Consider the following 22,907-nt stretch of genomic DNA (forward strand, 5'->3'; position numbering starts at 1 on the left):
CATAAGGCTATATAGTACATTGTTTTAGACCAGGGCCCATAAGGCTATATAGTGCATTGCTTTAGACCAGGGCCCATACGGCTATATAGTACATTGTTTTAGACCAGGGCCCATAAGGCTATATAGTGAACAGCTTTAGACCAGGGCCCATAAGGCTATATAGTGAACAGCTTTAGACCAGGGCCCATAAGGCTATATAGTGAACAGCTTTAGACCAGGGCCCATAAGGCTATATAGTGAACTGCTTTAGACCAGGGCCCATACGGCTATATAGTACATTGTTTTAGACCAGGGCCCATAAGGCTATATAGTGAACTGCTTTAGACCAGGGCCCATACGGCTATAGAGTGAATAGGGTGCTGCTTGGGTCACAGAGGGATTTTGAGGCTGATATTGTAAAAATGAAAGTGGTGCACAGTCTCACACACACACACACGCGCACACGCACACGCACACACACACACACACTAAATTGGCCTCCTATCTGTCCTCAGCTCTCCTATCATCTCTCCTATCTGTCCTCATCTGTCCTATCAACTGTCCTCATCTCTCCTATCTGTCCTCATCTCTCCTAAATGTCCTTATCCTTCCTATCTGTCCTCATGTCATGTCCTCATTTCTCCTATCTGGCCTCACCTCTATTATCTGGCCTCACCTCTATTATCTGGGTTCATCTCTCCTATCATCTGTCCTCATCTCTCCTATCTGTCCTCATCTCTCCTATCTGCCCTCATCTCTCCTATCTGTCCTCATCTCTCCTATATGTCCTCATCTCTCCTATCTGTCCTCATCTCTCCTATCTGTTCTCATCTCTCCTATCTGTCCTCATCTCTCCTATCTGTCCTCATCTCTCCTATCTGTCCTCATCTCTATTATCTATGTCCTGCCACTGAGGTGAAAAAGAACTGAACTGGTAGCAGACAGATTAGCTGAATAGGTATCCATGTTGCTTTCACCTACCCTGTGGCTTCAGATCATTGCAGATGAAGGAGAGGAGACAGAGCGTAGACTGTTGAGATATAATCCACTGACTGTTCCCGAGCGAGTCATGAACAATACACACAATTCACAAGTCAACAACAAGTCAACACTATTCAAGATGATACTGAAAAGTAAAACATGAAGAACTGCTTTCCTTGCTGTCGTTAAGTGCTACACAGAAGTCCTATGGCTCATGTAACATTTTCCACAAATGTCATCTACATTGAGCTCTGTTTGTTCTTTTTTCTGTATAGCACTTTGTGACATCTGCTGATATAAAAAAAAAAGGCTTTATAAATACATGTGATTAATTAACTTCATCCTTACTTGGTAACTTAACTTAGGAACCCAGTGGAAGGTGGTTGAGATCTTCATAGCCTGATTTACTGGTAGCCTCTTTTCATACATCACCCAGTAAATAACTACCTGTAGCTTACTACACACACAGTATTGTTGGCACCTCATACGACCACTAGGTTGCGCTGTTTTCACATTAAGCCACAATGACATATTTTACATTTTAGTCATTTAGCAGACGCCCTTAACGAGTGTGATTTAATGCATTCATCTTAAGATAGCTAGGTGGGACAACCACATATCACAGGCATAGAAACGACATTTTCCCCTCATTAACGTAGCTATCAATAGAGTCAGAGCTAGATGAATCCAGGTGAAAGTTATGATCCCTTATTGATGTCACTTGTTAAATCCACTTGAATCAGTGTAGATGAAGGGGAGGAGACAGGTTAAAGAAGGATTTATAAGCCTTGAGATAATTGAGACATGGATTGTGGATGTGTGCCATTCAGAGGGTGAATGGGCAAGACAAAATATTTAAGTGCCTTTGAACGGGGTATGGTAGTAGGTGCCAGGAGCACCGGTTTGTGTCAAGAACTGCAACGCTGCTGGGTTTTTCACTCTCAACAGTTTCCCGTGTGTATCAAGAATGGTCCACAACCCAAAGGACATTCAGCCAACTTGACACAACTGTGGGAAGCATTGGAGTCAACATGGGCCAGCATCCCTGTGGAACACTTTCAACACCTTGTAGAGTCCATGACCTGATGAATTGAGGCTGTTCTGAGGACAACAGGGGAGGAGGTGCAACTCAATATTAGGAAGGTGTTCTTAATGTTTGGTATACTCAGTATATATGCCTGTCTGCTGGTTGTGAAGGCATGTTTGTACGTATACAAATACACGAGCACATGGGAGTGTGTGTGTGTGCATGTGTGTGTGTGTGACTGATTATTTGTCATTTCTTTGAACACAGGTGTAAACTGTAATACCAAGGTAAATGTGCATTGCCAGTTAAAATGGAACACAGGTCATCAACTGAAACAAGCCATTCATTTTAGAGGTTTTTATTCCTACAAATGACTTGGGATTGATCCTGGGGTTGATCTTGATTTTGGGATTGATTTTGGGATTGCTTTACAAGTGTCAATCCGTACATATGTAAAATAGGCCCTGTTGTTGCACTGCCTCCTCCCTAGCTCCCATACACACTGCCTTCAGAAAGTATTCATACGCCTTTACTTTTTCTACATGTTGTTATGTTACAGCAGAAAAAATGTATAAAAATCTAGATCCTTTTTGTCACGGGCCTAAACACAATTCCCCATAATGTAAAAGTGGAATTATGTTTTTAGAAATGTTTACAAATGAAAAGGTGAAATTTCTTGAGTCAATAAGTATTCAACCCCTTTGTTATGGTAAACATAAATAAGTTCAGGAGTAAACATTCGCTTAACAAGTCACATAATAAGTTGCATGGACTCACTCTTTGTGCAATAATAGTGTTTAACATGATTTTTGAATGACTACCTCATCTCTGTACCCCACACATACATATAACTGTAAGGTCCCTCAGTCGAGCAGTGAGTTTCAAAAACAATTTCAACCACAAAGACCAGGGAGGTTTTCCAATGCCTCACAAATAAGTACACCTATTGGTAAATGGTAAAAAAATAAAATAATAAGTAGACATTGATCCATGGTGAAGTTATTGATTACACTTTGGATGGTGTATCAATACACCCAGTCACTACAAAGATACAGGCGTCCTTCCTAACTCAGTTGCTGGAGAGGAAGGAAACCGCTCAGGGATTTCACCATGAGGCCAATGGTGATTTTAAAACAGTTACAGAGTTTAATGGCTGTGATAGGAGAAAACTGAGGATGGATCAACAACATGGTAGTTACTCCACAATACTAACCTAAATGACAGTGAAAAGAAGGAAGTCTATACAGAATAAAAATATTCCAAAACATGCATCCTGTTTGCAACAAGGCACTAAAGTAAAATTGCAAAAAATGTGGCAAAGCAATTAACTTTTTGTCCTGAATACAAAGTGTTTTGTTTGAGGCAAATCCAACACAACACATCACTGAGTACCACTCTTCATATTTTCAAGCATGGTGGTGGCTGCATCAAGTTATGGGCATGCTTGTAATCGTTAAGGACTAGGGAGTTTTTTTTGTTGATAAAAATAAATGGACTAGAGCTAAGCACAGGGAAAATCCTAGAGGAAAACTTTCCAACAGACACTGGGAGACAAATTCACCTTTCAGCAGGACAATAACCTAAAACACAAGGCCAAATCTACACAGGAGTTGCTTACCAAGACGACATTGAATGTTACTGAGTGGCCTAGTTACTGTTTTGACTTAAATCTGCTTGAAAATCTATGGCAAGACTTCAAAATGGCTGTCTAGCAATTATAAACAACCAACCTGTTCAAATATTGTACAATCCAGGTGCCAAAACTCTTAAGAGACTTACCCAGAAAGACTCACAGCTGTAATCACTGTTAAAAGGTGATTCTAACATGTATTGATTTAGGGGACTGAATACTTATTTAAATGATGTATTTCTTTATTTAATTTTCAATAAATGTGCTAAATTTCTAGAAACATGTTTTCCCTTTGTCATTATGTGGTTTTGTGTGTAGATGGGTGAGAAAAACAAATATATTTCATCCATTTTGAATTCAAGCTGTAACACAACAAAATATGGAAAAGTGAATGGTTATGAATACTTTCTGAAGGCCACTGTATAGATGTATATCATTGTCATATATATATAGAGAGATCAACTGATACAGCATACAGCTGAGCAGTACGGTATCTATGAATGCTCTAAAGGTGATTATAGATCAGCATACAGCTGAGCAGTACGGTATCTATGAATGCTCTAAAGGTGATTATAGATCAGCATACAGCTGAGCAGTACGGTATCTATGAATGCTCTAAAGGTGATTATAGATCAGCATACAGCTGAGCAGTACGGTATCTATGAATGCTCTAAAGGTGATTATAGATCAGCATACAGCTGAGCAGTACGGTATCTATGAATGCTCTAAAGGTGATTACCCCTACTCTAATAAAGATGTCTTACTCCGTAAAATCTAAAGCTGCTAAGAGGGACTTGTATATATAAATATCAATATTGATTATTATTTTTGCATAGGATAATAGCCATGCTATACACAATACACATACTCTAGCAATAGGGTTAGGATTGGGCGGAGTTCAGTTGCTTAGCTACTGAATGAAATTCATACAGATTTTTTTAATTCTCATTCTTTTTCAACACTTAAGTGCATCTTATGAATGAATATCCTTCATATATCATTATATATGAAGGTGATTTCATAAAGACATACATACAGAACATGTAAAATATAGGAATTCTCAATCAAAGTCAAAAGACGGGGGACATTGTAAAGCCCTCATTAAAATGTAAACCAAATCTAATCTGATGAAATGTTAAACAAGTTACCAACATAAAATAGTATGCAGCAGAATGATAAACTGTACAGATTTACTGTCATACCAGATTACGATCTCTGGCGATTTTTCTTTTACATTGCAAAGTCTTTAGATTCTCATAGTCAACACAAATAAATAATGATTATCTATCAACATGAAGCCACTCTCAAAGTCAACAAAACCAGGCCAGCGTCTCAAAGGGCACCCTATTCCTCCCTATGGAAACCTATTCCTTATATACTCTTAGAAAAAAGGGTTCCAAAAGGGTTCTTCGGCTGTCCCCATAGGAGAACTCTTTTTGGTTCCAGGTAGAGCCATTTTTGGTGCCAGGTAGAACTCTTTTGGGATCCATGAACCAAAAAGGGTTCTACCTTGAACCAAAAATGGTTCTTCAAAGGATTCTCCTATGGGGACAGCCAAAGAACCCTTTTAGGTTCTAGATGGCACCTTTTACTCTAAAAGTCTATCCCTCAAATTCATCAAAAGAATGATCCCATTATCCCCCTGTAATCAGGGACTGATTTAGACCTGGGACACCAGGTGGGTGTAAATAATTATCATGTAGAACAGAAAACAAGCAGTGCTCCGGACCTCGTAGGGTCAGAATACCCCTGCCCTATACAGTAGGGTCAGAATACCCCTGCCCTATACAGTAGGGTCAGAATACCCCTGCCCTATACAGTAGGGTCAGAATACCCCTGCCCTATACAGTGCACTACCCTGTGGGCCCTGGTCAAGAGTAGATCATTATATAGGGACTAGGGTGCCATTTTGGATTTGAGACCCAGGCCCCTGGTCAAAAAGTAGTGCACTGTATATGGACTAGGGTGCCCTTTGAGACGGAGAGCAAAAAGTCATGTCATGTTTACACCAAACAGAAAGTTAGAATACCTTGCATGCGTTACTTCAGAATTAGTAAAAAATAGAAAATGATAAGAATCTGATAAGAATAAATAATAAATAAATAAACAGCAACAATCAATAACTGCATGCAGCCACAATGGTTATAATGCTTCGTAGACACTTCGTAAACCATTCATAATGTTATGGGGATCACATTCATTGATCACTTTCTTCACCCCATCACACGATAGACAGATAATCAAATCAGAAGGCATGCCTCATCATACAATACAGACATTTACAGTAGCTCCTCCTCCTCCTCCTCTTCCTCCTCCTCCTCCTCATTAACACATTGCTATGGATCCCTCTCCTGGTTACCTTCATATGGTCAATACATGTATAATATGTTATTATCTGTGGAAAGAAAAAGTGGAAGGAAGTTATTAGTGTGTTCTATTGTCCTTTGTTTGTACTGGCACCAGGGTTGGGGACGAATTCCATTTCCATTCAGTCAATTTAGTTTACTTCCTGGATGTATTTAAATGGGTTTGACCCCAACCCTGGAAGTTACACACCACTTGCAGATGTCATGTCACGATATGTGTCTGTATGTCTGTAGCATTGACAGGAAGATATACAATGACAAGTTATTGATAAAGTAGGCTAAACTTTTTAACAATATTGATTTCCTGCACAACATGTGATTGACTATCTGTGGTGATTGACAGGTTACTGCTACATGAAGTAAACAACAACAACATGAACTTAGGAAAACAAAATGGCTGCCAGCTCATTTCTTTTCTCTGGGTTTTGACCACACAACTCTGGCATTGACTTCAGAGAGGATAAATACTCACTAATAATGAGACATCAATCTGCTCAGTTTGTGTTCCTCTGACGAAGGTTCTTGTCTTTGTGGTTGTTGGTGGAGTTAGTTTTCCTGTAATAGGATACACACAGGCTGAGTTAGACTGGGTTACCATCCAAACAAAGCTAATACACTGATAATACACCAGATTGCTGATTATTGGTCAAAAACTAAACATCTACTTAGCAGTAAAAAAAAGGTTTGTAGAATATACTGTATGCATGACTTAAAGGCAATGTACCCCAGGGTTCCTGTCAATTAGGAACATTTGAATTGGAAGATCAGTTTCAGTTTTACAAAATATAATTGAGCCCAACTCTGGTGAACAGCAGTTTACAGAAACAGAAACAACACAAAAATACTAGAGCAAAACGCCATACATAGACCTAAACACTAGAGCAAAACGCCATACATAGACCTAAACACTAGAGCAAAACGCCATACATAGACCTAAACACTAGAGCAAAACGCCATACATAGACCTCTAAATACTAGAGCAAAACGCCATACATAGACCTAAACACTAGAGCAAAACGCCATACATAGACCTAAACACTAGAGCAAAACGCCATACATAGACCTAAACACTAGAGCAAAACGCCATACATAGACCTCTAAATACTAGAGCAAAACGCCATACATAGACCTAAACACTAGAGCAAAACGCCATACATAGACCTAAACACTAGAGCAAAACGCCATACATAGACCTCTAAATACTAGAGCAAAACGCCATACATAGACCTAAACACTAGAGCAAAACGCCATACATAGACCTCTAAACACTAGAGCAAAACGCCATACATAGACCTAAACACTAGAGCAAAACGCCATACATAGACCTCTAAATACTAGAGCAAAACGCCATACATAGACCTAAACACTAGAGCAAAACGCCATACATAGACCTAAACACTAGAGCAAAATGCCATACATAGACCTCTAAATACTAGAGCAAAACGCCATACATAGACCTAAACACTAGAGCAAAACGCCATACATAGACCTAAACACTAGAGCAAAACGCCATACATAGACCTCTAAATACTAGAGCAAAACGCCATACATAGACCTAAACACTAGAGCAAAACGCCATACATAGACCTAAACACTAGAGCAAAATGCCATACATAGACCTAAACACTAGAGCAAAACGCCATACATAGACCTAAACACTAGAGCAAAACGCCATACATAGACCTAAACACTAGAGAAAAACGCCATACATAGACCTCTAAATACTAGAGCAAAACGCCATACATAGACCTAAACACTAGAGCAAAACGCCATACATAGACCTCTAAACACTAGAGCAAAACGCCATACATAGACCTAAACACTAGAGCAAAACGCCATACATAGACCTCTAAATACTAGAGCAAAACGCCATACATAGACCTAAACACTAGAGCAAAACGCCATACATAGACCTAAACACTAGAGCAAAACGCCATACATAGACCTAAACACTAGAGCAAAATGCCATACATAGACCTCTAAATACTAGAGCAAAACGTCATACATAGACCTAAACACTAGAGCAAAACGCCATACATAGACCTAAACACTAGAGCAAAACGCCATACATAGACCTCTAAATACTAGAGCAAAACGCCACACATAGACCTAAACACTAGAGCAAAACGCCATACATAGACCTAAACACTAGAGCAAAATGCCATACATAGACCTAAACACTAGAGCAAAATGCCATACATAGACCTAAACACTAGAGCAAAATGCCATACATAGACCTAAACACTAGAGCAAAATGCCATACATAGACCTAAACACTAGAGCAAAACGCCATACATAGACCTAAACACTAGAGCAAAATGCCATACATAGACCTCTAAATCAAGAAATGATTGTAACATGGATGCACTTACATTGGTCCAGCTGGTTCGTCATCTGATGCACAAAGGGAAAATATGAAGAAATGAAGACAAATGAAGACAAAAGATTATCAGCTGAAAATATCTTCTGTAAAAATGACAGGAAGAAAATGGTGCATGCTGGTGGTGAAAGTACAGTTTTCCTTAAAAGAGGCAACGTGTTACAGTGGTAATATGAATGACTGTAAGACATTGTCTGGTTGGAGGCTTGGTTAAATGATGTTCATAGACAGTTTTGTGTGTTACACAATTCCATCATTTTGGAATTTAACTTAGTTCCACTAGTTCCATAAATGGATTAAATTAAGTTCCATAAATTCCACAAGTGAATGAACTAAACTTGCGCTCAAAACCATGCTGATGGGATGGAATCGCAGGTGAAGAAGTTAAATAGATAGATAAATACTGAATGGAAGCCATCTTTAAACTTAACAGGGAAGGACACTCACAGTCACAATCACACCAAATGCAGTCAAAAAGAGCCACAAAACCCACATGAGATGAGAAAGTGATTATGAATTTCAAGCAGAAGTTTAAATTCCTTTTCGTTACAAACATACATGCATAGACAGACAAGCTGCACACCAAAAGGTCTATTCACTCACTGCATCGAAATTGACCAACACAAAGTAAACAATTTTAGTCCTGTGTGGCTCAGTTGGTAGAGGATGGTGCTTGCAACGCCAGGGTTGCGGGTTCCATTCCCACTGAGGCCACCCATCCCAAAAAAATATATGCACGCAGGACTGTAAGCCGCTTTTGATAAACGCGTCTGCTTAATGGCATATATTATATTATATTAAATGACTCCTTACAAAATAATATTATGCTACTAGCATAAAATAGGGAATACAATCATTGAAAACTGAAGATGACCTTGAATGTGACCTTGGCACGATATACTATTTTGTTGTTGTTTAATACAAGCTGTCTGACTGTGAACTTCCATAGAGAAGTAGCCTAAGCAGTAAGATAAGAGACATTCTAATTTAAGGTTCTATAGAAAACCCAGTTAGCAAAACTGGTTATACGACCAGATAACAACCAAAATATGACGTCTCGATGACGTCATGATGACATCTTGGTGCCATCGTAAAAAAATAAAATTAAAAAACTGCTTTACAGTCACGGTTTGATTGTAAACTGGTAATATGACATCCTCTCAACCAGAAAATCTGTTTTAGAACCAGAAAATGATGTCCGTTTGACATCACTTGCCAAATCTTGCCCACTGGGGATAGATGAATGTACAGAATGTTGTGTGGATGTAGCCTGGGGTCAGATTTGTTTGTGCTGTCTTGCCAACTCCTATGGTCGTTGTTTGGCATGACAACAACCACAGGAGTAAGCTACTGTACACAGCACAAACTGATCAGGCTAGCTTGGATGGTTTGGACATAAGCTTAGATGCTGATTGAAACTCAAGAGACATGCAGTCTGTCACTTACCAAACATAGGTTGTGTTATGCAATTTGGGAAAGAGGGGGGAAAATATTACACAGTAATACCCTAATTGTATATTCTAAACTTGTTTTAACACTGCTAACATTTATTAACTAAGGGTTGTTGTACCGTGTGTGTGTGTGTGTCTTTTGCCCTACAAATGGCAAAAGGCAGAAACGACTTTGATCTGTTGTAATGGCCAGGTATATGATTTGATTAATGTGGTATTTAGTTTCCTGACACAAGAACAAGCCAGTTGATCAGAATGTATCAGAAATTGCAGTCTGTCTAGGCATTAAAAAAAAAAAACGCAGTTACTGCTTTCTGCCTTTGTAGGTCAGCAGACATCTGCTCTGTTGTTACCTGACACTATACTGTCTACACCTGTACTCAATAATTCAGTCTGAGTAGCTTCACCCAACAGGCGGCACACACACACACACACACACACACACACACACACACACACACACACACACACACACACACACACACACACACACACACACACACACACACTGTTGCTGTAGGACACACCTTGTCAGGACAATCTAACAGATTGAATATTCATGGTTAATTTGATTAGGCCAGCTGGGACGTTGTTAGCAAGGATGTAGTGGAAACAATTTGGTTGGTAAACCCTGAACACCGTGGGTTAACAGGAGGGTAAACCTTGAACACCGTGGGTTAACAGGAGGGTAAACCCTGAACACCGTGGGTTAACAGGAGGGTAAACCCTGAACACCGTGGGTTAACAGGAGGGTAAACCCTGAACACCGTGGGTTAACAGGAGGGTAAACCCTGAACACCGTGGGTTAACAGGAGGGTTAAACCCTGAACACCGTGGGTTAACAGGAGGGTAAACCCTGAACACCGTGGGTTAACAGGAGGGTAAACCCTGAACACCGTGGGTTAACAGGAGGGTAAACCCTGAACACCGTGGGTTAATAGGAAGGTAAACCCTGAACACCGTGGGTTAACAGGAGGGTAAACCTTGAACACCGTGGGTTAACAGGAGGGTAAACCTTGAACACCGTGGGTAAACAGGAGGGTAAACCTTGAACACCGCAGGTTAACAGGAGGGTAAACCTTGAACACCGCGGGTTAACAGGAGGGTAAACCTTGAACACCGTGGGTTAACAGGAGGGTAAACCTTGAACACCGTGGGTTAACAGGAGGGTACACCTTGAACACCGTGGGTTAACAGGAGGGTAAACCTTGAACACCGTGGGTTAACCGGAGGGTAAACCTTGAACACCGCGGGTTAACAGGAGGGTAAACCTTGAACACCGTGGGTTAACAGGAGGGTAAACCCTGAACACCGTGGGTTAACAGGAGGGTAAACCCTGAACACCGTGGGTTAACAGGAGGGTAAACCCTGAACACCGTGGGTTAACAGGAGGGTAAACCCTGAACACCGTGGGTTAACAGGAGGGTTAAACCCTGAACACCGTGGGTTAACAGGAGGGTACACCTTGAACACCGTGGGTTAACAGGAGGGTAAACCTTGAACACCGTGGGTAAACAGGAGGGTAAACCTTGAACACCGCGGGTTAACAGGAGGGTAAACCTTGAACACCGTGGGTTAACAGGAGGGTAAACCCTGAACACCGTGGGTTAACAGGAGGGTAAACCCTGAACACCGTGGGTTAACAGGAGGGTAAACCCTGAACACCGTGGGTTAACAGGAGGGTAAACCCTGAACACCGTGGGTTAACAGGAGGGTAAACCTTGAACACCGTGGGTTAACAGGAGGGTAAACCTTGAACACCGTGGGTTAACAGGAGGGTAAACCTTGAACACCGTGGGTTAACCGGAGGGTAAACCTTGAACACCGTGGGTAAATAGGAGGGTACACCCTGAACACCGTGGGTTAACAGGAGGGTAAACCTTGAACACCGTGGGTTAACAGGAGGGTAAACCCTGAACACCGTGGGTTAATAGGAGGGTAAACCCTGAACACCGTGGGTTAATAGGAGGGTAAACCCTGAACACCGTGGGTTAATAGGAGGGTAAACCCTGAACACCGTGGGTTAATAGGAGGGTACACAGAGTACTTGAGTTAACCCTCCACTACATCACTGGTTGTTAGGTCATCAGCTGGTTGGCAAGGATGCCTCCATATACAGAGAGAACTATGATTTAAGAATTGAGTATTAGCTTATTCGCGGAAGTAATCTACAGTATTGAATAATGTCAATTATTGTTTTTCTCCTCTTGGAAAATAATTTATAATTTGAAATGGCTATCTGCAAACTATATTTGACCACAAACAACAATAAAAACATTGAAATGAGGAGAACGAACCACAAACCAGCAAACCAAAATGGCCACCATGATATGGTCTCAGACTCCTTACTCACCATCTTGTATGTCGTCTGGCTTCTTGCGTTTCTCATAGACCACGATGATGATGACCAGGATGATGACCTCGGCCAGGACGCCCAGCAGAGGCCAAAGCCAGGCCAGGTAGCTCCGGACCCGCAGCACAGACACGATGGACGAGGTGCCGATCATGTTGGTGGCGTTACACTGGTACTCCCCCGGGTCGGAGTCGATGTCCAGGTTGATGATGCTCAGCTCAGTGTAGTTGTCTTTGTTGTTAATGAAGAAACGGCCGGAGGAGTTGTTGATGTCCTGGGGGAGATGGAGGAGAAGTGATTATGGTTGTGCCATGGGGAATGATGATCATGCGAAGAAGAAGAACAACAACAACAACAACGTACCATGTAGAACCCGTTGTCCAGTTTGCGCCAGGTCCAGATAGGGTAGGGGTAGCCAGTGGACTTACAGTAGAGCAAGGCCTTCTGGCCCTCGTTCTTATTGTCACTACGCTTGTGGCCTATGATGTCAGGACCAGCTGGAATGAGGGGAAACGATCAATAAGAACAAAGGACATTTAAAAAAAAGGAAGGCAATGATACGTTTTAGTAATAATACTGTGTTATCACATAATAAAGTCTCAGGGATTGTGTTCCAAATACCAGCCCAATTCCTGTACTGTGTATAGACCTATAGATGTAGGGCAACCCAGCCCATTTCCTGTACTGTGTATAGACCTATAGATGTAGGGCAACTCAGCCCATTTCCTGTACTGTGTATAGACCTATAGATGTAGGGCAACCCAGCCCATTTCCTGTACTGTGTATAGACCTATAGATGTAGGGCAACCCAGCCCATTTCCTGTACTGTGTATAGACCTATAGATGTAGGGCAGCCCAGCCCATTTCCTGTACTGTGTATAGACCTATAGATGTAGGGCAGCCCAGCCCATTTCCTGTACTGTGTACAGACCTATAGATGTAGGGCAACCCAGCCCATTTCCTCTACTGTGTATAGACCTATAGATGTAGGGCAACCCAGCCCATTTCCTGTACTGTGTATAGACCTATAGATGTAGGGCAACCCAGCCCATTTCCTGTACTGTGTATAGACCTATAGATGTAGGGCAGCCCAGCCCATTTCCTGTACTGTGTACAGACCTATAGATGTAGGGCAACCCAGCCCATTTCCTGTACTGTGTATAGACCTATAGATGTAGGGCAGCCCAGCCCATTTCCTGTACTGTGTATAGACCTATAGATGTAGGGCAACCCAGCCCATTTCCTGTACTGTGTATAGACCTATAGATGTAGGGCAACCCAGCCCATTTCCTGTACTGTGTATAGACCTATAGATGTAGGGCAGCCCAGCCCATTTCCTGTACTGTGTACAGACCTATAGATGTAGGGCAACCCAGCCCATTTCCTGTACTGTGTATAGACCTATAGATGTAGGGCAGCCCAGCCCATTCTTGTGTACTGTGTATAGACCTATAGATGTAGGGCAACCCAGCCCATTTCCTGTACTGTGTATAGACCTATAGATGTAGGGCAACCCAGCCCATTTCCTGTACTGTGTACAGACCTATAGATGTAGGGCAGCCCAGCCCATTTCCTGTACTGTGTATAGACCCAGCCCCCGAAGTGACTCTTCTTATCAACTAGATGCAAGAATTTCCTCTGTGTTGTCTTAAGAATTCATCATTCTCTGTGTTGTCTTAGAAATTCATCATTCTCTGTGTTGTCATAAGGATTCATCATTCTCTGTGTTGTCATAAGAATTCAGCATTCTCTGTGTTGTCTTAAGAATTCAGAATTCTGTGTTGTCATAAGAATTCAGCATTCTCTGTGTTGTCTTAAGAATTCAGAATTCTGTGTTGTCTTAAGAATTCAGCATTCTCTGTGTTTTCTTAGGAATTCAGCGTTCTCTGTGTTGTCTTAGGAATTCAGCATTCTCTGTGTTGTCTTAGGAATTCAGCATTCTCTGTGTTGTCATACCAACCTCATTGTTTAAACTCTGAGAAGTAGAGGTTACATCATGTAGGTGTGATGTCTGATTGGAGGTTACCTTTACATTAATACTATTGGTCAACAACTCAGATCCTGAGTCCAAACAACTCAGATGCTTATAACATGGTCTTAGATGAATGATTATTTCTCTTATGTTCCTGACTTGCTGTGGTGAGAAACCTACACTCTTTCTCTCTCTGTCTCTCTCCTATGAGCTACTGTATGAGCCATGGCACAAGCCTTGGTTTCCCTCCCTCCCTCCCTCCCTCCCTCAGAATAATGCCTTGTTAATGCTTTGTAACTTAAGCTTTAGGGCTTGCATGTCTATCCATTCATTCTACAAAGTAATTAAATACACTTGTATTTAGAATTCCATTCTCAGACATTTCTTCATTGTCTATTACTGTAACTCAACCGTAGTCTCTTGCATATTGCTAATTATCTTTATGGAGTCAGATAAACCTTTTAATAAGCTAATTGTGTCACGACTTCCGCCGAAGTCGGTTCCTCTCCTTGTTCGGGCAGCATGCAGCTGTCGGCGTCACCGGTCTTCTAGCCATCGTCGATCCATTTTTCATTTTCCATTTGTTTTGTCTTGTCTTCCCACACACCTGGTTCTCATTTCCCTCATTAAGTGCTGTGTATTTAACCCTCTGTTTCCCCCCATGTCCTTGTCCAGTAATGTTTATTGTAAGTGCTTGTGCACGTTATGTCTGGTGTGCGATGAGTTTAGTACCCATTAATATATTGTTATGTTTTCCGGTGGCTTTTATTATTAAACTGCGCCGTTGTAAACACAGTTTTTGCTCTCCTGCGCTTGACTTCTCTGCCGCCAGTACGCACCCCTTACAAATTGCTTAGTCTTATAACGAGTCGCATGTGATGTTTATATAATATAGTGTATCAAATATTACTTCCCACTACATAGAACCCTATAGGACATGGTCAAAAGAAGTGCACTATAAAGGGAATAGGGCACCATTTCAGGGCACCATTTAGGACACACTCCAACGAAAGTAATGACCGTTTTACTAATAGTGTTATCTCATAATAGAATCCCATTGGTGTATTGACATCAGGGTAAGGTTCCATTCCATTACAACTCAGTCAATACAGAATTTAAACTGCAATTCCAATTCCAATGTGAAGGTATATAGAGTTCTCTATTAGATAAGTATGCTCTAGTTAATATTATAATCATCAATTACAACTGCATCTCCAGCTGTACATTGCCTCGTGGGTAATGTTCAACCTTCGATCCGGCAGAACCATATATGTGTAGTGCACACGAGCAGAAACCTTCCGGAAACTTTGTTTTTAAAAAAGTGCATAGCCTAAAAGAGATGATCGGATTGAATCTAGTCCTAAATGTATAGCATAGACTGTTAGTAACATTTACTGTCCGCATACCTTTCAGGTGTCCATTCATTTTACTGTGCTCTACCTTTCAGGTGTACATTCATTTTACTGTGCTCTACCTTTCAGGTGTACATTCATTTTACTGTGCTCTACCTTTCAGGTGTACATTCATTTTACTGTGCTCTACCTGTCAGGTGTCCATTCATTTTACTGTGCTCTACCTGTCAGGTGTCCATTCATTTTACTGTGCTCTACCTGTCAGGTGTCCATTCATTTTACTGTGCTCTACCTGTCAGGTGTCCATTCATTTTACTGTGCTCTACCTGTCAGGTGTCCATTCATTTTACTGTGCTCTACCTGTCAGGTGTCCATTCATTTTACTGTGCTCTACCTGTCAGGTGTAAAGTCATTTTACTGTGCTCTACCTGTCAGGTGTAAAGTCATTTTACTGTGCTCTACCTGTCAGGTGTAAAGTCATTTTACTGTGCTCTACCTTTCAGGTGTAAAGTCATTCTCTTTGCTATTACTTTGTATTGTATACGGACTACAGTTCAGTTTCCGTGAGAGTGTACAGCCTTGTTATTGGTCCAAATAACTCAACATTATGTGTTATTCATTGAACAGCTGTTGTTCTGTTGCTACGGCTTTTGATTCATAAACACTGCATTCGCTCTAATCCTAAATGAAGCTATTTCTTGCTGTCTTTTGGGAACGATCAGTACTAGCCCCATGGGAATCCATTCACTGCTGTGTGTGTTTGTGTTTGTGTGTGTGTACGGTGTGCGTGTTTACGGTGTGTGTGTTTACGGTGTGTGTGTGTACGGTGTGTGTGTTTACGGTGTGTGTGTGTGTGTGTGTGTGTGTGTGTGTGTGTGTGTGTGCGTGCGTGCGTGTGAATAAAGGAGCAGCAATGAGTGTAGGGAATAAGAATTCAGAATTCAGTCACTGAAAGGTCACTGTGGAAGGACACACTATCAGTTTAACACTCACTGTTATTATTTACAAACCATATCAGTTCAGTCCACAGATGATTGGCTGGCAAAAGCAGGAAGCATGTTATAGCTACGCTAAATCCTGACTATGCCACCAGCATGACGTAACAGCATTCGTTGGACCAGGCCATGTTTTTCCACTCGTCATTTGTCCAGTGTTGGTGACTGCATGCCCACTGGCACCACTTCTTCTTGTTGTTTTAGCTGATAGGAGCGGAACCAGGTCAGGTCGTCTGCTGCAATAGCCCATCGGTAACAAGGATCGACGAGTTCCAAGATGTTGTCCGTTTGTAGCCCGTCTGTTAGCTTGCACCATTCTTGCCATTTCCCTTCAACTTCTCTCATCAACTAGCTGTTTTCGCCCACAGGACTGTTTTGCCTCTGACATTCTCTTCTTTTTTTAACCCCTTTTTCTTCCCAATTTCCTGGTATCCAGTTGGTAGTTACAGTCTTGTCTCATCGCTGCAACTCTCATACGGACTCAGGAGAGGCGAAGGTCGAGAGCCGTGTGTCCTCCGAAACACAACCCAGCTAAGCCGCACAGTACCTTGGCACAATGCCAATTAACCCAGAAGCCAGCCGCACCAATGTGTCGGGGGAAACACCGTGCACCTGGTGACCGTGTCAGCGTTCCCTGCGCCTGGCCCGCCACAGGAGTCGCTAGTGCGCGATGGGACAAGGACAAGTACATCCCTGCCCAGCCAAACGCTCCCCTAACCCGGACGACACTGGGCCAATTGTGCGCCGCCCCATGGGTCTCCCGGGGTCGTGGCCGGCTGTGAAGGAGCCTGGACTCGAACCCAGAATCTCTGGCGGCACAGCTAGCACTGCGATGCAGTACCTTAGACCACTGCGCCACTCGGGAGGCCTGTCGCACCATTCTCAGTAAACCCTAGACACTGTCGTGTCAGGAGGGCGGGCGTTTCTGACATACTGGATCCGGCACGCCTGGCACCGACGATCAGACCACGCTCAGAGTCGCTTAGGTCACTAGCTTTTCGCATTCTAACGTTCAATCAAACAGTAACTGAATGCCTCGATGCCTGTCTGCCTGCTTTATATAGAGTAGCAAGCCACATCCACGTGATTCACTGTTTGTAGAAGTCATACATTTTCGTGAACGAGGTGTACCTATCTACCATTCAACACTCAAAGGTGGTGTAGGTCAGACCTGGGGACAAATACATGTGCATTTGAGTATTTGTTATTTAAATACATTTTTCTGTGCATTTGAGTATTTTCAAATACACTGCGCAAAACAAGTACTTTTGAGTATTTTAATGGTTATTTGTAAAAACCAAATAGTAAATACTTTTTTCAAATAATATTTTCAAATACCTGGATTCAATGCATGGGAGTGTATGAGTCAGTGTATTTGAGTATTTTCAAATACTTTCCAAATTTGTACACTTGTTTTTTCAAATAAAGGTTATCTGAATACTTGTTTTGGAAATATATTGAAAAGTAATTGAAATACCTGAAATTATATTTGAACCCAGGTCTGGTGTAGGCAGGGGGGCCCTATGAAAGGCGATATTTCAGGGACTATATGACAGTGCTGCCTTGGGCAGCCTATTAGGTCATCATTGTGCCTTGGAAGGATGCATGTCAATGATTCATGTGAATGTGAATGACTCGTGAATGATTCATGTGAATGACTCATGTGAATTACTATTCAACACTGGTGGGTGGAAGTCGTACTGTACCTTTAATCTCGATGGTGTGGCTAACCTCATACAACACTATGTTATGTTAACGGAGGGTTAGGGATAGGTTGTACCTTTAATCTCGATGGTGGCGTTAGCAGACAGGACCCGATCGAAGGTGTAGACACACATGTACTCCCCTGAATCCTCTCCTCGGGGCTTCTTCAGGCTAGATTTACACAAAACAAACAGCACAAGTCAATCAATCCTCGTTTAGTTCTAACTCTGAAAGGCACTCTGATGTCAGAGGCATTGCCTGCGTCCCAATAATCTGTCATTTTTTCAGAAATGTGCACTTAGGTTAGAGGACTGTTACCCATGCGGGGCAAGCAGGGCACATACTGTAGAACCTAGACCAACCCATCTTCAACATCTCTAATAATCAGGACCAATCAAGAAACCCCCAAAAATCTAACACGGTAGAGAGGATCTTTTCAAAAGTTAATCAACACTTATATGTTTAAACCTCCCCCATCGGGGGAAATGAACCCTGGTCTCCAGCGTGACAGGCAGGGATCCTCAACACAACACTCAATAGGACTGAAGGGGAAAGTTCCAAGCCCCTAATCAATCATGAACAAATATTCACTAGGACGTCAATTCAAAAAAAGTACTGATACTGGGGGAAGAGACAAGAGGGCCTATCTACTTTATTAACCAATAAGGGTTTTATTACATATAAATACATAAATAAGGAAATAGGAGGACAGATAATTATCTTAGTGCCCCCCTCCCATATCTCACAAGGACTCACCAGGCAAAACCATGCTAAATAAAACATAATAAGTCCTATATATTAACACAGAAAATAGTCTAAAGAAAGTGAAGGGCAGATAATTAGCCTATATAAATGCCATATACATCCCTTATGTCTCACAGGAACACACATGGCAAAACCTGCAAGGCAATAAAAACAATGATATACACACTCTCCCATCCCCTCCACATATGGTTTTAATAAATCATTTTTTTTTTAAATGGAAGGTATTGCATCAGTCATAAACTCCCCCAGAGTCATTATATCAAACCATCATAGTCCTAGAAACGTTTATTCTATCTCACTGAGGCCGTTAGGGACCGTGGTACCTACCCTTTATATCCAGCGCCTTTCTGAGGCCAGCCTCTGGGCCCTTGACCACCCCACACCAGACTGCCATTGTTAAACTCTCCCTACCATGACTGCTGTTGTTAAACTCTCCCTACCATGACTACTGTTGTTAAACTCTCCCTACCATGACTGCTGTTGTTAAACTCTCCCTACCATGACTGCTGTTGTTAAACTCTCCCTACCATGACTACTGTTGTTAAACTCTCCCTACCATGACTGCTGTTGTTAAACTCTCCCTACCATGACTGCTATTGTTAAACTCTCCCTACCATGACTACTGTTGTTAAACTCTCCCTACCATGACTACTGTTGTTAAACTCTCCCTACCATGACTACTGTTGTTAAACTCTCCCTACCATGACTACTGTTGTTAAACTCTCCCTACCATGACTGCTGTTGTTAAACTCTCCCTACCATGACTGCTGTTGTTAAACTCTCCCTACCATGACTGCTGTTGTTAAACTCTCCCTACCATGACTGCTGTTGTTAAACTCTCCCTACCATGACTACTGTTGTTAAACTCTCCCTACCATGACTACCATGACTGCTGTTGTTAAACTCTCCCTACCATGACTACTGTTGTTAAACTCTCCCTACCATGACTGCTGTTGTTAAACTCTCCCTACCACGACTGCTGTTGTTAAACTCTCCCTACCACGACTGCTGTTGTTAAACTCTCCCTACCACGACTGCTGTTGTTAAACTCTCCCTACCATGACTGCTGTTGTTAAACTCTCCCTACCATGACTGCTGTTGTTAAACTCTCCCTACCATGACTGCTGTTGTTAAACTCTCCCTACCATGACTACTGTTGTTAAACTCTCCCTACCATGACTGCTATTGTTAAACTCTCCCTACCATGACTGCTGTTGTTAAACTCTCCCTACCATGACTACTGTTGTTAAACTCTCCCTACCATGACTGCTGTTGTTAAACTCTCCCTACCATGACTGCTGTTGTTAAACTCTCCCTACCATGACTACTGTTGTTAAACTCTCCCTACCATGACTGCTGTTGTTAAACTCTCCCTACCATGACTACTGTTGTTAAACTCTCCCTACCATGACTGCTATTGTTAAACTCTCCCTACCATGACTGCTGTTGTTAAACTCTCCCTACCATGACTGCTATTGTTAAACTCTCCCTACCATGACTGCTGTTGTTAAACTCTCCCTACCATGACTGCTGTTGTTAAACTCTCCCTACCATGACTGCTGTTGTTAAACTCTCCCTACCATGACTGCTGTTGTTAAACTCTCCCTACCATGACTGCTGTTGTTAAACTCTCCCTACCATGACTGCTATTGTTAAACTCTCCCTACCATGACTACTGTTGTTAAACTCTTATAGATGGGGACCTACTAGTACTCAGTGTTGGCTCTCTCTCTGCGGGTGTCTTCGATCTCCTCTCCATTCTTCATCCAGAAGCTCTCGATGTGGGCACTGTGGGCTGAAGTTAGGTTGCACTGTAAAGTGATGGGCAGGCTGTGGTGATCAGTGGGCAGCATGATGTGGTCCGACGAGTTTATGGAAGGCTCTGAAACACCAATAAGACACTTCCAACTATCAATTCCATTTCAATACATTCAATTCATGAAGTAAAACTGACATTCCAATTCATTGAAAAACAATGAGGAAAATGTACATTTCAGTTGATGGAAGGCTCTGAAACACCAATAAGACACCAGGGTTAAGGTCAATTCCATTTCAAATTGTATCTTATTCTTATAATTTTCAATGTAGTTAATTGAAATTAGTTGAAAAGCAATGAGGAAAATTGGATTGGAATTTCAGGCTACTCCCAGAATTGACTGAATTGAAATGGAATTGATCCCTGCCCTGATAGAGACATCACACAGGCTTGTGTTACTAAACAAACCTGTAGTTCACTTCAAACAAGCATAATGAGTTGTAGACACATACAGTATGAGTACTTTCCCCTACCAGAGCAATACACATACAGTATGAGTACTTTCCCCCTACCAGAGCTATACACATACAGTATGAGTACTTTCCCCTACCAGAGCCATACACATACAGTATGAGTACTTTCCCCTACCAGAGCCGTACACATACAGTATGAGTACTTTCCCCTACCAGAGCAATACACATACAGTATGAGTACTTTCCCCTACCAGAGCCATACACATACAGTATGAGTACTTTCCCCTTCCAGAGCCATACACATACAGTATGAGTACTTTCCCCTTCCAGAGCAATACACATACAGTATGAGTACTTTCCCCTACCAGAGCAATACACATACAGTATGAGTACTTTCCCCTTCCAGAGCAATACACATACAGTATGAGTACTTTCCCCTTCCAGAGCCATACACATACAGTATGAGTACTTTCCCCTTCCAGAGCAATACACATACAGTATGAGTACTTTCCCCTTCCAGAGCAATACACATACAGTATGAGTACTTTCCCCTACCAGAGCCATACACATACAGTATGAGTACTTTCCCCTTCCAGAGCAATACACATACAGTATGAGTACTTTCCCCTTCCAGAGCCATACACATACAGTATGAGTACTTTCCCCTTCCAGAGCCATACACATACAGTATGAGTACTTTCCCCTTCCAGAGCAATACACATACAGTATGAGTACTTTCCCCTTCCAGAGCAATACACATACAGTATGAGTACTTTCCCCTACCAGAGCCATACACATACAGTATGAGTACTTTCCCCTTCCAGAGCCATACACATACAGTATGAGTACTTTCCCCTTCCAGAGCAATACACATAGAGTATGAGTACTTTCCCCTACCAGAGCCATACACATACAGTATGAGTACTTTCCCCTTCCAGAGCCATACACATACAGTATGAGTACTTTCCCCTACCAGAGCCATACACATACAGTATGAGTACTTTCCCCTTCCAGAGCCATACACATACAGTATGAGTACTTTCCCCTACCAGAGCCGTACACATACAGTATGAGTACTTTCCCCTACCAGAGCAATACACATACAGTATGAGTACTTTCCCCTACCAGAGCAATACACATACAGTATGAGTACTTTCCCCTACCAGAGCCATACACATAAACAGGATGTCTATAAATGGCTCTGATCTCTACCTCCAATGATTTGCAGACAGAGCAGTCAGTGTTGGTTTGAAATCTACTTGGCATCCAGTAATTCAGAAGCTTGTAGAGCTGACATAGGGTTTAAAGGTTAGAGGTCAGGGTTCTGGGACTGGGTAGTGATTTAGGGCTAGTGTTTGATAGGTTTCCCTGTCCTTCATAACCCAGAACCATATATATTTATATAAATATATACTGAACAAAAATATAAATGCAACATGTAAAGTGATGGTCCCATGTTTCATGAGCTGAAATAAAACATCCCAGAATTTTTCCATACACAAAAAAGCTTATTTCTCAAAATAATTTGGGCACAAATGTATTTACATTCCTGTTAGTAAGCATTTCTCCTTGCCAAGATAATCCATCCACCTGACCGATGTGGCATATCAAGAACCTGATTAAATAGCATGATCATTACACAGGTGCACCTTGTGCTGGGAACAATAAAAGGCCACTCTAAAATGTGCAGTTTTGTCACCCAACACAATGCCACAGAGTGTGG

The 22,907-nt window shown here is 41.9% G+C and overlaps 1 protein-coding gene across 1 annotated transcript in view; it reads right to left on the reverse strand.

Moving 5' to 3' along the window:
* Window positions 1-1,005: 1,005 nt before the first annotated feature.
* The window catches only part of LOC106584712 (neuroplastin), a 39,954-nt gene continuing 18,052 nt past the window's right edge, over window positions 1,006-22,907 (reverse strand). Inside the window, exons 2-8 of the mRNA XM_014170231.3 lie at window positions 20,663-20,837; window positions 18,267-18,361; window positions 12,531-12,664; window positions 12,168-12,441; window positions 8,356-8,377; window positions 6,456-6,538; window positions 1,006-6,012 (exon numbers count right to left, since the gene is read on the reverse strand). Coding sequence (XP_014025706.1) covers window positions 6,478-6,538; window positions 8,356-8,377; window positions 12,168-12,441; window positions 12,531-12,664; window positions 18,267-18,361; window positions 20,663-20,837 — 761 coding nt within the window. The 3' untranslated portion in view covers window positions 1,006-6,012; window positions 6,456-6,477. The remainder of the gene's footprint in view (window positions 6,013-6,455; window positions 6,539-8,355; window positions 8,378-12,167; window positions 12,442-12,530; window positions 12,665-18,266; window positions 18,362-20,662; window positions 20,838-22,907) is intronic.

The sequence above is a fragment of the Salmo salar genome, chromosome 23 (genome assembly GCF_965601325.2).
Source record: "Salmo salar chromosome 23, fSalSal1, whole genome shotgun sequence".
NCBI lineage: Eukaryota > Metazoa > Chordata > Actinopteri > Salmoniformes > Salmonidae > Salmo > Salmo salar.